Raw genomic sequence first — 16237 nt, forward strand, 5'->3', positions numbered from 1 at the left:
CTTTGTAAATATGTTTAACTGGTTGTAACCCATAATGATGAAGCTAGCCTTGCGGTATGTGACATTGTAGAACTGTGTATGAGATGTTGGTTGCTGATCTTGAGGCTCGGTACAGGGAGAGCCACACCACTGTAGTCTACAACGCCTTCGCTCAGAACTGGAAGTACAGAATAGAACATCCACAAGTTCTTAATGTAAGTATCTAATAAAACATTCCTCAGGTCCGTTATGTAATTTTCTAATAAAGGTCCTTAATGTAAATATCTAACAAAGTATTTCTCAGGTCCTCAATGTAAGTATCTAATAAAGCATTCCTCAGGTCCTTTATGTACATGTAGGTGTCTAATAAAGTATTCCTCAGGTCCTCAATGTAAGTATCTAATAAAGCTTTCCTCAGGTCCTCTATGTAACTATCTAATAAAGCATTCTTCAGGTCTTTAATGTAAGTATCTCATAAAGCATTCCTCAGGTCCTCAATGTAAGTATCTAATTAAGCATTCCTCAGGTCCTCAATGTAAGTATCTAATAAAGTATTCCTCAGGTCCTCAATGTAACTATCTAATAAAGCATTCCTCAGGTCCTCTATGTAACTATCTAATAAAGCATTCTTCAGGTCTTTAATGTAAGTATCTCATAAAGCATTCCTCAGGTCCTCAATGTAAGTATCTAATAAAGCATTCCTCAAGTCCTTAATATAAGTATCTAATAAAGCATTCCCCAGGTCCTCAATGTAAGTGTCTAATAAAGCATTTATCAGGTCCTCAATGTAGGTATCCTATAAAGCATTCCTCGGGTCTTCAATATAGGTATCGGATACAGCATCCCTAGTTTATGAATGAGAGTGTACTTAGAACTTATTGAAGTACTCAGAATACTCAGAAGTATTGAATAAAGAAAGTGTGGCGGTCTTAGCCCAATTTTGGTCATTGCAACACAATCTTTCCTCTGAGAAATCTAAATTTTTTTTTACTAAGGTAGCGTTGACTTGTCATTATATTGGTCAACACTTTGCTCTCGGGGAATTTAAAAGCCCATGGGCCTTTTGTACAACTTTGTGTGTAAATCATTTTTTGATTGGCTGATTTTTGTTGTAGCATCATGAGCTTAATAGTCCGATCTGTGAGAAACTAATAACTACAATATACATGTACATGTAATATCTAAACTCCATTTTCTTTTGAAGGCTCTGCAGAAGCTTGGGTTGATTTGTGAGAAACTGATGGAACTGGATGCCAGTGAGTACTATTACAAGGACGCCACCACCAGGCAGAACAGAGTGGTCACCCCCTCACAGAAATTACAGGTAGATATACCTTTACAGCAAGTGGTTGTGATGATGAATAATCTAACAGTAAATGTCATTGAGCCCCCCCCCCCCCACCCCCACACTGTCTAAAAAGATTTGGAAAGATCACATTGTGTTATAGTAAATAGGAGATTTTTTTTCCTTTTTGAGATTACAGCTTATTTACACTGCATTAAAAGAGAACTGTTTGAGTGAGTCAACAGAAACATGTATGGGTTTAATTTGTAATGAATAATGCACTGTATTTCAACATTAGACTATTCTTCATGAAGCAATAATGATATCTGACATTAACCTTTATCAATTTTTTTCAGTTGTGTAAGAGTCTGTTGGGGTTAGCCAGTGTCATGAACTTGAAGAACAACATGCCCCAGTCCCGGAAACTCCTGATCCGAGCCCTGGAACTGGCCACGGAAGTCCTGGGGATGCAGCATCACTTTGTAGCAACCATACTGAATAAGGTAAAAAATGGTGATAACCATACAGAAGAAGGTAAACTTTGACATCCTATTTGACATGGTAAGGCCTGGGTTAGGTCAAAGCTAGATGGGATGTGATTCTTAATCATTGTGTTTTCTGTCTAAGATTGTATTATATTGCATCCCTCGGTTAAGAAAGGTAATTATAACTTGGGTAAATTACATTAAATTTGTTCTTTGGCAGAATTGCCTTATGGATCTTATACATGCACCGGTACTTGTACTGACATTAAATGCAAGTAATTTATCCAGACAAATATATGAAGAGTTATATTTTATATACACTTAAAAAAAACCCAACTAGTCTGATGTACCTGAAACATCTTAATAAATGCTAAATACAATACAACATGTAAAGAAGTCAAGTCACATGTATCGGGTACATGATTTTTACAGCTTGGAGTGTTGGGGTACACCCAGAGTCGTGTGGACGAGGCCCTGGCCTACTACCTACAGGACTTGAAGCTGACCCGCAGTGAAGTGGGGGTCACTCATCCCCGCGTGGCCCGCATCCTGGGCTCCATTGGGATGGTGTACGACGACAAGAATGACAAGATGGCAGGTGAACTGTATGAGAGCAGCCTCGCCATGTTGCTGGACACGTATGGATCAGCTCATGTTGATGTGGCCACTGCTAGGTAAGCTCAACTCACATACACGGCTCATTGCTAGGTAAGCTCAACTCACATACACGGCTCATTGCTAGGTAAGCTCAACTCACATATACGGCTCATTGCTAGGTAAGCTCAACTCACATACACGGCTCATTGCTAGGTAAGCTCAACTCACATACACGGCTCATTGCTAGGTAAGCTCAACTCACATACACGGCTCATTGCTAGGTAAGCTCAACTCACATACTTGGCTCATTGCTAGGTAAGCTCAACTCACATACACGGCTCATTGCTAGGTTAGCTTAACTCAAACACTCAACTCACTACTAGGTAAGCTCAACTCAAACACTCAACTCACTGCTAGGTAAGCTCAACTCAAACGCTCAACTCACTGCTATGTAAGCTCAACTCACATACACGGCTCATTGCTAGGTAAGCTCAACTCAAACACTCCACTCACTGCTATGTTAGCTCAAATCAAACACTCAACTCACTGCTAGGTAAGCTGAACTCAAACGCTCAACTCACTGCTATGTAAGCTCAACTCACATACACGGCTCATTGCTAGGTAAGCTCAACTCAAACACTCCACTCACTGCTAGGAAAGCTCAACTCACATACACGGCTCATTGCTTGGTAAGCTCAACTCAAACACTCCACTCACTGCTATGTTAGCTCAACTCAAACACTCCACTCACTGCTATGTTAGCTCAACTCAAACACTCAACTCACTGCTAGGTAAGCTCAACTCAAACACTCCACTCGCTGCTAGGTAAGCTCAACTCAAACACTCCACTCACTGCTAGGTAAGCTCAACTCAAACACTCAACTCGCTGCTAGGTAAGCTCAACTCAAACACTCAACTTACTGCTAGGTAAGCTCAACTCAAACACTCCACTCAGTGCTAGGTAAGCTCAACTCACATACACAGCTCATTGCTAGGTAAGCTCAACTCAAACACTCCACTCGCTGCTAGGTAAGCTCAACTCAAACACTCAACTTACTGCTAGGTAAGCTCAACTCACATACACGGCTCATTGCTAGGTAAGCTCAACTCAAACACTCCACTCAGTGCTAGGTAAGCTCAACTCACATACACAGCTCATTGCTAGGTAAGCTCAACTCAAACACTCAACTCACTACTAGGTTAGCTCAACTCAAACACTCCATTCAGTGCTAGGTAAGCTCAACTCACATACACGGCTCATTGCTAGGTAAGCTCAACTCAAACACTCCACTCGCTGCTAGATAAGCTCAACTCAAACACTCAACTTACTGCTAGGTAAGCTCAACTCACATACACGGCTCATTGCTAGGTAAGCTCAACTCACACTCAACTCACTACTAGGTTAGCTCAACTCAAACACTCCACTCAGTGCTAGGTAAGCTCAACTCAAATACATGGCTCATTGCTAGATAAGCTCAACTAAAACACTCCACTCGCTGCTAGGTAAGCTCAACTCAAATACATCACTTGCTCCTAGGTAAGCTCAAATCAAACACTCCACTCACTGCTAGGTAAGCTCAACTCAAATACACAGCTCATTGCTAGGTAAGCTCAACTCAAACACTCCACTCGCTGCTAGGTAAGCTCAACTCAAATACATCACTTGCTGCTAGGTAAGCTCAAATCAAATACTCCATTCACTACTAGGTGAGCTCAACTCAAATACACAGCTCATTGCTAGGTAAGCTCATCTCAAGTACTCAACTCGCTGCTATATAAGCTTATCTCAATTGCTCCACTCACTGCTAGGTAAGATCATCTCAAAGGTTACCTTATCTGAAATACACCACATATTGCTAGGTAAGCAATGTATGAAACAGCACTGAAAGCACTTATTTCTTAACAAGATTTGTAATACACAATAAGTGTATTTTTTTTGTAGATATAACCTTGGAACCTTTTACTTTGCCACTAACTACTACGCTAAGGCAAAGTTCCAGTTTCAGGAGGCCTATGATGTCTACAAGGCCTTTCTCTCTGATGATCATCCCGACACACAGGCAGCCAAAAAGGCCCTAGAGGCAGTGCCTTAACAAAATTATGTACAGACAGATGGGCTCTGAAAAATAAACAACTGTCCCAGATTTAAGTTTAAAAAAAGGGCTTTGATGGAGAATGTCAAATTGCTTGAAAGTTTCTGGAAATCAACTTTGTTTATTTATTTACAGTATTGACTGTATTGTTGCAAAACCTTTTTTATTTATTCTACATATTTATATTGTCCATACTGTGATATTAACCTTTTTTGTGGCAAATTTCATATATCCCATATCTTTACATTGTTAATATTACCAAGTTAGCCATTTTTGTGGCAAAAATGTCCGATATTATTGTTCTTGTTACTACAGTATGTAGTTTGCTGGAATTATTGGTCATTATTGGTCTATTTGATGCTATATGACATTTTTTTTATTTAGATATTTCAGTGTTTAGAGGTTTTGTTTTGATTTAAACCAAGTTTAAGATTTGAGGATTTTTAGAATCATATACCAAAGATGTGCTAGTTGTATTAAAACAAGGTTTTTAGACAGTATTGAAGGAGTTAGGTATAGCTGTGTTAAAATGTTTATGTAGCTTACAGCTGGCTTAGAAGCCTGTTAATGACTACAGGCCATGCATAAATACTCAGATTTCTCAAATGGTTTTTTTTCTCCACTTAATTGCACCATGGACATGTACATAAAACTTTGGTTTTAAGTATACTACAGTTGTAGATTTTATTCCTTTCACAAAGTTTTCAGGCTAATAGCACCAACTAATCTGTGTCCACTTCTTATGTTACAGTAGAAAAATGATTTGGTTTTCATGACTGGTGAAAGCACATATGTTGTCTACAAAGCTGTTTCATGACCCTCAACCAAAGTCATTAGATGAAGGTCAGGGTCATGTAACCTTGTTCAATTTTGGTTTTATTGCATCCAAAAATTTTTGATTTACACAGAATTTCATGTTTTGGGAATAAAGGGAGTCACTGTGAATCTGAGGGTACATCTGATTATCAGGGAAACTTTGTTGAACATCAGTATGTGATTTATATAAACTTTGTGGTCCGTGGTTTTACTGCAAAGAGACATCAGAGGTTCGTAGTTGGCACCACTAATGTTCATTATCTTGAGCATTGAGAAATACTGCGTATCCTATCTTTTTTTACATTAAATTATTATACATGTCTTAATTTAAATGAGGTTTTTTGGCCGAATCTGTATTAGGACATGAATTTCTTTCTGACAGCTGTGGTTTATTTATCTTTATACATTTACATGTATATTTTTATTTATATGATATGTATTTTGGGTTTTTTTTCACTCTGTCTCATAAATTTTGTAATGTGATGAATATTTCCACAATTTGTATTTTATTTTACATATGTAACTGGCTGTGGTATTTTATGACAATCATTTGTTGTATATTGTTTTGCCTGTAATATAAAGTTAATAACAAAGAATTAAACAGTATTTATCCCAAATACAGGGTCCTTAAAAATAATGACTGTATCTTTAATGATATTTCTTTTTTAATTGGTGTGTGTGTTTTGTGTGTATTTTGAGGTCTTGTGGGTCAAATATTTTGACTCCTATGACCTATGAGCCTTTTTATACATGAATGTACAGTTTAACTTTGATATCTCGAACACTGATATCTGGATTACAAAGAATATGTCCAAGTGATTTGTAAGTCCCAACCACTTATTTTATATGTATTTTACCTTCGATAACTCAAATACTCAGATATGTCGAAGTTTTTGAACAGTCCCATCTAGTTCGAGAAAACGAAGTTTGACTGTATACACATTATTGTTTTTTCATGGAAAGATGGTTTCATTTTATGAAATTGTTTAAGAATGCATTGAAGTTTACTCATTTGGAGTAAATCAAGATAGTTATAGTGCAAGATGCAGGTGATATTGAACTTGTAAATTAAAACTTTGTTAATCTTGCTAACAGCATTTAAAGGTGGTTTAGGACACTTGTCAATATGAAATTCATATTATGAATGTGGATTAAAGTACATTTTAATCAAAATACTTAAACCATTTTCAAATTTTTACATTTTTTGACCCAAAAAAAGTTTGTTTTAAATTTTTTGGAAAGGTAAAAGTTTCAAAAGCTCTAGTATGATTAAAACTCATGACTTACAGATTCCCTGTCAACGCTCTAATTCATTGCGCTAGGCTGTTACGAGAGAATATAGGTATAGGAACAGTTTTTTAAATTATACCTGATTTTATTTGTTAATTCAATTGAATTGTTACAATTATAGGAGGTGTCCCATTCCACCTTTAATTTATTTAATACTGTATTTACAGTGTATATCTATTGATTAAAACACTCCGTCCTGTAAGCTGTACATCTCTGTGATTTCATATATTAAACGTTTTAAGTCCAAAATCGTGTTGTTTCTTTTCTTTTTAAATATGCTTCATAGGCATTTAGCTAAGATGTGTAAGAGAGGCTTATGGGCAGTATTGTCCACCAAATCATTGATGTCAAACCGTGACAAGTTTTGTAAGACCTTTACTATATCTAATAATTCAATTGAATGTATAAAGAAGCCCCCCCCCCCCCTTTAAAAAAAGCAGTACTGGCCTTTCTTAAAACTGCAACTGTACTGTAGCACTAATATTTAAGACCTTAAAATATTTAAACATCTTGCGTTTCTTTACATCAAAAATAAAGTATTTTCCTCAGAATTTTACTTGTGACCTCTGCTTAACCCAAAGAAATGCGATATAAATGGATTTGAAAATCACTAGCCATCTCTTATCCACCATGCATAAATATATATATATATATCACATCTCGAAAGTTTTTAAGTACTTATAGTTTAAATTGTTTTCATATCAATTCGCATCTCGTTTTCTGTAGAATAATTGTATTTGTTAGTTGGACTCTCACATCCCCTGTCTGTGGCCCCTCTCTGGTCTAAAGGGTTATTGCTTCAATAAAAATTATGTGCGTGATGGGTTTTCGTACGTACTCGAATGGGTTTCGGGTCAGGTGGTCAGGTAATATAAATAGAAGGACCATGCGGTTTCGTGGCACTCTGAGCTCACTCGCTTGTAGCGATTCAAGTTAAAATGGCTGCAGATGATATGGAAAGTGTTGATTTTTGGCTGACAGATGGTTGTTTGGTATGAGCAAGCCGACCGGGGTGTCATTGTATGAACGAACGTCGACTTGAGGCATGTTTAAGGAAGCTTTACATTTTAACCTCACCAGAACATTCAGCACAGGTGAGCTAATAAAAAAAAAAAAACAAACACAACACAACACCTTGTATTTCATTGTTTTTTATTTAATTATGAATGAAGATGATTCACCTTTTTGATGACCCCCCCACCCCCACCATTTTATATTAATCGACATAATGAACATTTTTTCTGTCAATCTGGAGAGAATCAAGTTCTAAATAAGGCATTAGCGTGTCCAAACATCGTCATGATTTGAGTGTGTGCACTCAGGCACAGTCGTCTGTAACAAATATATATAATTTAGGTTTGTCAAGAAGGCAAGAAGGACATAATTTCAGATTTGCCACTAAAGAGAAATGCAATTAATTTTGGACATGCTGAGTTGGTAAAGCAAGGTTATATTCTTGAATCTTTAATCTTCTTATTGCATGAATGAAAAATGTAGTATATTTATGACATGAAATATTGTGCATCCTTGTTTATCAAATGACACCATATAAAATGATGCCGTAAATATACATGTGGTATGGATACTAGTATTCAATGGCCATTCTCGCAAACGTTCATGAGACTCTGGTCGTGGGTTTCCGATGATGTTGATATCTTCAAGAAATGTCATTTATGATAAACCACCCAAGTCAGTTTTCATTCCAATTTAATACTAACAAAGAGTCCTGAAGTCCTGAAAGTTAGACACTAGAAACTTAGTTCACTGTGTTTGGAAGATGACAACATAACGATTGTTTATAAAGCGTGTTGTTCATGATGAAATCTGAAAAATTGTTATGTGGTGGTAGTATAAATGAAAATGTTTTCTATGTAAATTGTTAACGATTAATTTAAATATTCTAAGTGAAAACAAATCTGGCATAAAAATAACATTAAACATAAGTATTTAAAAAAAACAATATCACAGTCAAAGAAATTAATACTAATTAGTTATGATTCAGTAAATCATGGTGTGTTTGTATATAGTATAATTATATGCATATATATGCAGACATTTCTGCCATTAACTATCTGCATATTCATCAGATATTTCCTCTAAGTCGTCACGTAGTTGCCGTCTTTGATCTAGCAAACTACGCAACTCCGTGGCAACGTAACTTAGTCTTCGCCCCAAATCACGCACTTCCTCTAGCTGCTCTTGGCGCCTGCGCTCACGAGTTTCCTGAAATTCTGTCAGACCTCGACGTCCTCTTTCCAGCTCGGTTGAAAATGACGTCATCAAGGTGTCCAGACGCTCTCTGCTCTCCCTCAGTCTCTGTCTGACATTAGTGTACCCAGGATTGGTGGGGTTAGGGTTCGTTCGGACCCCTCTAGACACGGTGGTGGTTGTTCTCGGCTGCTGCGGGGGTTGCGGGACGGTATTTGTTGCTCTAGATCGATCGATACGATTCTCGTTCGTTGTTGAGCGCAGCGGAAGCATCCTTCCTTCTTGTGCTGGCGGAGTCTGTGAATTATTGTTGATAATACTGGGTAGTGTTGGCACCCGTCTCATTGCTTGTCCCGTGGGGCGGGGCGTGGTCGGTGGGTGCGGGGTCCGTGGTGTCGTGATGGCGGACGCGCTGCTTTGTTGCGGCGATGCACTGGCCGTGCCGTTGGCGGGGTCACGTGCGGTCTGAGTTCCCGCCAGACGGCTCCTGGTCAAACGATTTGAAGTGGACGGGGGACGCAGGGACAACCTCGTGCCTGATTCGTGGCTGCCATTGTCCAACCGCGGCAAATCATCCTCTTGTTCTGCCATTTCACTGTACATACTTCGATAGTGCTCATCGAATCTACTCCTAAACGGAAGTCCAGTTCGCGTGTATGTGGTATGCCTGTGTTTTGGCAGTAATTTTAAAGGTCCTTTCCATTTACACGATTCTAAGTGACATTTAACCCTAAGATTTCCTACTTTTTCTTCTAGTTCCTGGTCCCGGATGTAGTAGCCCTCTGTCCGACAGACTGGACACTTCCGGTGGTTTGCGTGCGGTCCGGAAGTAGACCACACAAAAATACACGTGTAGCAGTATTTGTGTCTATTGCTGCATCTCCTTGGGTCCCGCAGAATTTGATAACTGAAAAAACAAACAATTTTGGATAAAATAAGAAATACTTCATACTACCGGTATGTTCAGGATAAAATACGATATTCCATAGTAATTGTTCGGAAAACAGAAATGAATTTACATTAAAAAAAACACCATACTGTGCACATAAAAAATCTAACTAAAAAAATTCACACTGTATACGTATAGATATGAGTTTGTGGAGAGAGAGAGAGAGAGAGAGAGAGAGAGAGGCTTCTTTATCAACAGCATATAAATGACCCCCCTCCCCCCGGCCAGACGGTCACAAGTATAATGCTAACTATGGGCGAATCTACTGGTATATATACTGTAAATAAAAGTATATATACAGTCTATACAAAAAAGTTGCGTTTCTGCGAATCAAGTATTCAATTTTAAATACCAAAAAAAAGCATTTTATAATCAAAGGTTAATTCGTAGCCTACATTTTAAAGTCATGTAGTTGTGTATGTACTTTTATTTCTAGACCACTGATTGAAGAGATTAAACATTTTAAATCCCTGGTCTTTTTAGACAGGGTGTTGATACATGTGTTACGATGTACAGACGATATATATCCTGTATATTGTGTGTAAGAATAGCCGCGCGTGAATGAAAGTGGGATAACATGATTCTATTAATATAGCGATTTCAGGATTTGAATATTAACTACAATGACATTGATCTCATCTATTTAAATCACTTTAAATTGTTGACTAAATATAATTAGACTCAATGTCCCTATAAAGTTATTTAAATGCAGTACCAAATAAAAGTTCTAAATTTTGTGAAACTAACACGTTATATGTGAGGATCAAAACTCTATTCTATTTGATAAGTTTTTAAGAAGGCCTGTTAAAACGAACTTTAACTCATTTAACGATCGAATTTCACCACAGACCATAACCTAGCTCATGCGCTTTGTTCTTTATTATAGTAAAAATAAACTATGAAGGCCTCTGATATGAATTTAAAGCAGATTTAACCACTGAATCAATAACCTATATACATTTAAGTGTGCAGAAAACAACTATGTGTTTCATGTTAGTATTCAGATTTTAACAGCACACAATGCTATAATAGCCTACTTATTACCATATCGAGCATTCGAACTCCTCTTTCTGCTCTGGGGTCAGGCTCAGGAACAGGTCCTCGCTGTACCCCCCGGCCTTTACGTCCACCTTGGGGGCGGCCAGGTCAATCATGGCCTCCAGCAGAGTCAATAACGGTCGAACGTTCAGATCTGACATTTTGATTTCTCTCCTATTTATTCCTTTGTATTTTAAAAATCCCAGACACCTCAGAAATATAATGACTACTGGTCCCTTGGAGCTTGTCGTGAATCGACCATTAAAATCGATTTTTTAACAGCGTTGGTATCTTTCCTTGAATCCCGCATTCTCACTTTTAATGGTTATGTGTAAGTCCTAATGAAGGAGTCGTTGTGAACTGAGAATACTTCGTCTTCAATGAGACTCCGCCGGAACCTGGAAAATCTGCCCTGGACTTCTGCCAGGGTTCTGTAGCGTCGTTCGTTACCAGCCCGCACGACACATTTAAATGTACGGCGAACTGACCCGGATAAAATCCAATACTTCAGAGCGAGTGGCAGGAAATTACACTCAACGGTGTAAACCACAATGTAAATTCTATTTTGTGTCAATTTTAATCGATCAATATATATGTCTCATATATTTTTTTTAGAAGATATGATAATGAATTTCATGTACGGATCTTTAGAGGTGGGTGTCGTGTTCAATGCGTGGATCAGAGAGGGAGGGGGTGTCAAGAGGGTCCAGACCTCCTTGAAACACTAAAAATAGTCTTTAGACACCCCCCCCCCCCAAAAAAAAAAAAAACCCGTAATTTTTTTTAATCCGTACATGTGTCCGAACGCCTTTGGCAAAATCAGAGTTCCAGTACTTGCATTCAAATTCACTTAGTATTTAACAATCTCCACTATCTAAAGGTAAAGGGGTTCGAGCCATAGATGCATCGGTACAACCGGTGTTTTTTTTTTCTAATTTTATCTCAACTTATATTCATCGTGGCCAAAATTGCAATAAATTCGTATGATGCATGGATGCCATCAACAAAACTCTTTTTTATTTATTTCATTTATAAAGTTTGAAGGATAAATAACATTTTTATGATGAAAAAAAAATACGTTGAGGCCGAGGATCGGAGTACCTATCCTCCCTCAACCTACCTTAGCCACACATCAAAGAATTTTTGGATCCGCGTCGGATCGAGCTGCATGTCTTGAATGAAAATCTATGTTATATCATCTAACAAGAAGAACTCCTCGAGTCTTTCACAACGTTTCAACAACAATCTGTAGTCCACGTACAATTAGCTAGCATACAGTAAGATGGGGGGGGGGGGGGGGGGGTCGTACATGTAGTACATTTCGACAATGATTAGTGGGAGGCACGATGGATGTTTCAATACTGTAATAGATAAGTAAACCTTAAAATATAATTTGAGTCAGAAGCGTCCATTAAAACAAATAGAAAATTGCCTACATATAATTTTGATGATGTAAAATGTGGAAATGTTATGTTATCAAACATAAATTCATCTTCCCAAGTCAAAGGTTTCTGTTTACCCATCTCCTGACAAACTTTAACTCCCCATCTTTTGCAGGGGACGGTGGCGCAGGAGACACTATATTGAATGATGCACCAGAAACTATAATGGCTTATGAAAGAAACAGAGTTGATACTTTTTTTTAAATAAAACAATAAAATAATCTGATAAAGTTGCACTGAATCGGTTTTCTTATTTTAGCAATACAATAATACTTTCTATTAGGTATCTTTTTAAAGGAAAAACGAAATATATATTTATGAAATCAGTTAATTCAATGTATATGTGTATTGTGTGTGGAATATGAATATATAACAGTCTAACAAAACGACAGAACACCATCGAAAATTCTGATTTTTAAAACTAAATTAAAAATCATCAAACAGAGAGTTTAGTGACATTTCGTTTGCGCCCTTTTATTTTATTGTTATTTTATTCGGTCCTTGCCATGGATATTGAAATCGTTTAATTCAACAGTATCCAGTCTGTTTCAATGACATAGTTGGACGAAGATAGATTCGTTCATGTACATTTAAATCAAATAGTTTTGTAACGACAATGTACTTGTTAAAAAGAGTTTTCCAGCACCCCCCCCCCCCCAGCAGGAAGGGGGGGGGGGTTACCCCGACAACGTACAAATAAAATTATCACTGGGAACACAATATATATGAATGAAATCAGCCTAAATTTAAAATAACCCTCACTAGGCATATAACTGTATAGTAAAGACTGAAAATGTAGACAGTGCATGGCGAAAATCCTACGAAAAACTTTGAGGGGAAACGCTCTAGAAAATGTAGCAAACACAAATGCATAATTATACATGTAAAAGACACACATTTTTTATTTCTATACATTAATTATATATCATAGCGCTGTTCTCTATTCAATTTACATGTACATTGTTTCACAAGTCTAATTTTAATTACATTGCATTGTTTCCATGCGCGGATCTAGAGGGGGGTCGGGGGGGTCCCGACCCCCCCTGGAAAATGAAAATTTATTAAATTTACATAGTAAAATTATCGCGAAAATATGCCTCGGACCCCCCTGGCAAACACAATTATCCTTCGGACACCCCCTGGAAAAATTTTCTGGATCCGCGCATGGTTTCGGCAATAATTCCAAAAAAGTTTTATTTCCGGAACTATTTATTCTGTGTCGGGTTTCGTTTTGTACGTTATTCCTTACAAAATACGCCACCTAGCGGCGGAATATTGCTGCTGATGCTGGAATGTGTGGGTACCTGCATTGTTTGTGTGCTGTCTGTCAGGTAACGTGTCTTGTCAGGTAACGTGTCTTGTCAGGTAACGTGTCTCTTGTCTAGAATTATTGCAGATTTAGATAAATTGTTACGGAATCATGATATCGAATGTGAATTAGGTTATTGATATCTGGTTCACGGTAAACCATGCAGTCGTTCGACCAGTCTCGAATTTAAGAGGAGTTCAAGTTTCATACTCATAGGAGCCGGTTGATAGCGAGCGCAGCTCGCCGGCGCGCAGCGCCGGCGAGCGAAGCGAGCTCTAAGAACCAGTGTGCGCGGGAAAAAGAACGAGCTAAACCTACAGTTCATCAAACAAAATTTTTTGTCTACGTCCCATAATGCTCTCTAATGTTTTCACCCGTGGTGCTATACCAAAAATGGCCGACTTTTAGCTCGTAATTTTCAGTGACTTAAAGTTTGAAGACACGTTTTGAGTACCGCATATGCTTTTGCGAGACTCAAAAGATTTGTTACATGCTTCCATACCTCCGTATTGAGTCGAGAAACGTAAACAAAGACGAACAAAGTCATGGATGACGTCACAGTGCACTCGCGCTATATTTCCCGCGATAAATTTAGAGGTGGATCAAACATCTGTAATGCGTGTACTAGCTATTTCAGTATAGACTGCGATACCTGCCTCATTGACATATGATTATTATTATTATTTTTTTTAATATACAGATTTTATGTATATATATTAGCAAGAGCCATACTTTACTGTCATATCGATCCATTTTTAAGCTAATTGTGCATGCATAAGTAGGGAGGATTTAAATAAACAATAGGACATTTTGAACTAAATAAAATGAAAAAATAAACACTTTAAAAAATTATGTAGATATTGCATATAGTCAGACCATTAAATTTAAAAGTGGGGAATTACACACCTACAAACAGGTACCGGACTCTCTCTCTCTCTCTTCTTCTCTCTCTCTCTCTGGGAAGGGGGTTGCGCTGTATGTATCATAACCATTAAAATTAGTACTTTTGGCATACTTATTGTAGAGCAATACTCTCTCAAAAATTCTTTGACGTTCGTTGATACCTAAATAAAACTATAAATTGACAATGATGCAAGGTATGTGTAATTCTTGCTGCGCTCGCCAGAACGGTAGCACCGTAAAACATATTATTAAGTACAATCAAGTGATGGTTATTTATTTATTTGTTTGTTTAAAATTCTTATTTGGACCGGATGGTATGGTATTGTTAGCAAAGTACAGACTTCATTATATTTTCATTTATTTATTATTATATTTTATCTGTGCTATTAATGAGATGACATATCTGTCTCAAAATGTTTTAAAAATTCAACATTAATTGTTCATTTTGTAATTTTCAAATTAGTCTATCAGGGTGAATACTTACTTTTGTTTAGTGTATATATACATATTTCTCTGTGACAAATCATTCAGACTCAGTTCTAGTTTTAATTTCATGAAAGTTACATTTCTTTTTTGTCAGATAATGAGATTCTGAAGTTCTACCTGACATTGTATCATCACAAATCATATTTATATCAAAATGGAAATTCATTCATAATGGCTGTGTATAGTTTTTTTAAAGTGTAGCAATGTTGACATAATAAAATATCCTTTTTTTCAGTCACAGTTAATTGTAACAGTTAGCTATTCTGGACATTTGAAAAATTTGACATATTAAATAGTGTTTTTCTTAATATGATACACTGTAGAATCCTTATTTTACACAAGTTCTTAATTCCGCTATTCAACGGTTTTGCATCAAATCGCAGGAATTAAAAATGGTGAACAGCGAATTTTCATCATAATTTCAAATAGTTTACATCTGCCCGAGAAATAAAGCGAGATTTTAAAATCTGCAAGATGTGCATCTCACAATTATGCACACGAATGTTAATTCCTTGCATTTAATTAGGAATTTACAGTGCATGTACATGTACTGTTAGTGTGTCTTACTACAAAATTTAACCAAGAACTACTTACAGTTCGTACTTATGTTTATTATCATGATATAACAAGGCAACGATCGAAACAGGGAATGGCAATGCTGTGAATACTTAATCCTAGTAACAATATACAGATGAGCACTGGAGATTAAGTTTTCCCAGGCGGCTATGTAAACAAGAGTCTGAGCATAATGGATACCGTTATATCTTATAAATAAATAACTTTTAATGATTTCCTTGCACCTAATAACAGTTCTTCACTTTCCCTACCATAAAAAAAAATACATGATTGTAAAAAAAGGTCATTTAAGCAAGATGATTTATTGCATTTAATCAAAGCAAAGAATCTACAATGATTTTATTAAGTCATTTAAGGGGATGTGCAAGTATTTCTATCATTTGAAATAAAAACAGTTTTTGAACTTTCTAAATAAACAAATAGACTTGTTAATAGTAAAGTAATAATCACTGATAAATTAACAGTACATGTAAAATGATTTCGGTGTAAATACCAGGGCTGCGTTTTATCAAAGAACTTGCGACAAAGTCGTAAATATTTTCAGTCTCATGGAATGGACTTTAATGAACAAAATTTATATCAAACCATTTATTTACAAATATTTTGATTTCTATTATTATATTTTACAGATATTACAATAAAACATTGATTAGTTTTGTGATTAATAAACATTCATTAATTTTGTCGTAAGTTCTTTTGTAAAACACAGCCCAGATGGTGATGAAATGCTAGTGAAGGTTAATATTCAAAAGCTGGATCAAGAGAAGTGAGAAACATTTTA

General features: G+C 36.7%; 3 protein-coding genes across 5 annotated transcripts in view; 2 read left to right on the plus strand and 1 right to left on the minus strand.

The window, feature by feature from the left end:
* LOC128157805 (uncharacterized) overlaps window positions 1–6794 on the plus strand; it is a 39699-nt gene extending 32905 nt beyond the window's left edge. Inside the window, exons 30-34 of the mRNA XM_052820434.1 lie at window positions 71–194; window positions 1184–1303; window positions 1621–1767; window positions 2182–2423; window positions 4289–6794. Of these exons, the coding sequence (XP_052676394.1) occupies window positions 71–194; window positions 1184–1303; window positions 1621–1767; window positions 2182–2423; window positions 4289–4439 (784 nt within the window). The 3' untranslated portion in view covers window positions 4440–6794. The remainder of the gene's footprint in view (window positions 1–70; window positions 195–1183; window positions 1304–1620; window positions 1768–2181; window positions 2424–4288) is intronic.
* A 952-nt stretch (window positions 6795–7746) lies between these two features.
* On the minus strand, window positions 7747–11220 carry LOC128159333 (uncharacterized). Its single transcript, XM_052822389.1, has 2 exons — window positions 10747–11220; window positions 7747–9660 (listed from the first exon to the last, which is right to left on the minus strand). Exons 1-2 carry the CDS (start codon window positions 10899–10901, stop codon window positions 8610–8612), a joined length of 1206 nt encoding a protein of 401 aa, XP_052678349.1. The 5' UTR covers window positions 10902–11220; the 3' UTR covers window positions 7747–8609.
* Window positions 11221–13414: 2194 nt separating this feature from the next.
* The window catches only part of LOC128159141 (uncharacterized), a 30762-nt gene continuing 27939 nt past the window's right edge, over window positions 13415–16237 (plus strand). The window contains exon 1 of one of the 3 annotated variants that reach the window (XM_052822191.1): window positions 13415–13513. The gene's annotated coding sequence lies outside the window, so the exon portion shown is untranslated. Of the gene's footprint in view, window positions 13531–16237 lie in introns of all 3 variants that reach the window. The other 2 variants (XM_052822196.1, XM_052822194.1) reach the window with 2 other exon arrangements.

Source organism: Crassostrea angulata, chromosome 8 (assembly GCF_025612915.1).
Source record: "Crassostrea angulata isolate pt1a10 chromosome 8, ASM2561291v2, whole genome shotgun sequence".
Lineage (NCBI taxonomy): Eukaryota > Metazoa > Mollusca > Bivalvia > Ostreida > Ostreidae > Magallana > Magallana angulata.

What these genes read in the sequence shown, in the direction of transcription:
- LOC128159333 (XM_052822389.1), bottom strand. Translation starts at nt 10,901, where the DNA reads ATGTCAGATCTGAACGTTCGACCGTTATTGACTCTGCTGGAGGCCATG. An exon ending in GAGTTCGAATGCTCGATATG is followed by an intron (nt 9,661 to 10,746) that starts GTAATAAGTAGG and finishes TTGTTTTTTCAG; the next exon opens with TTATCAAATTCTGCGGGACC.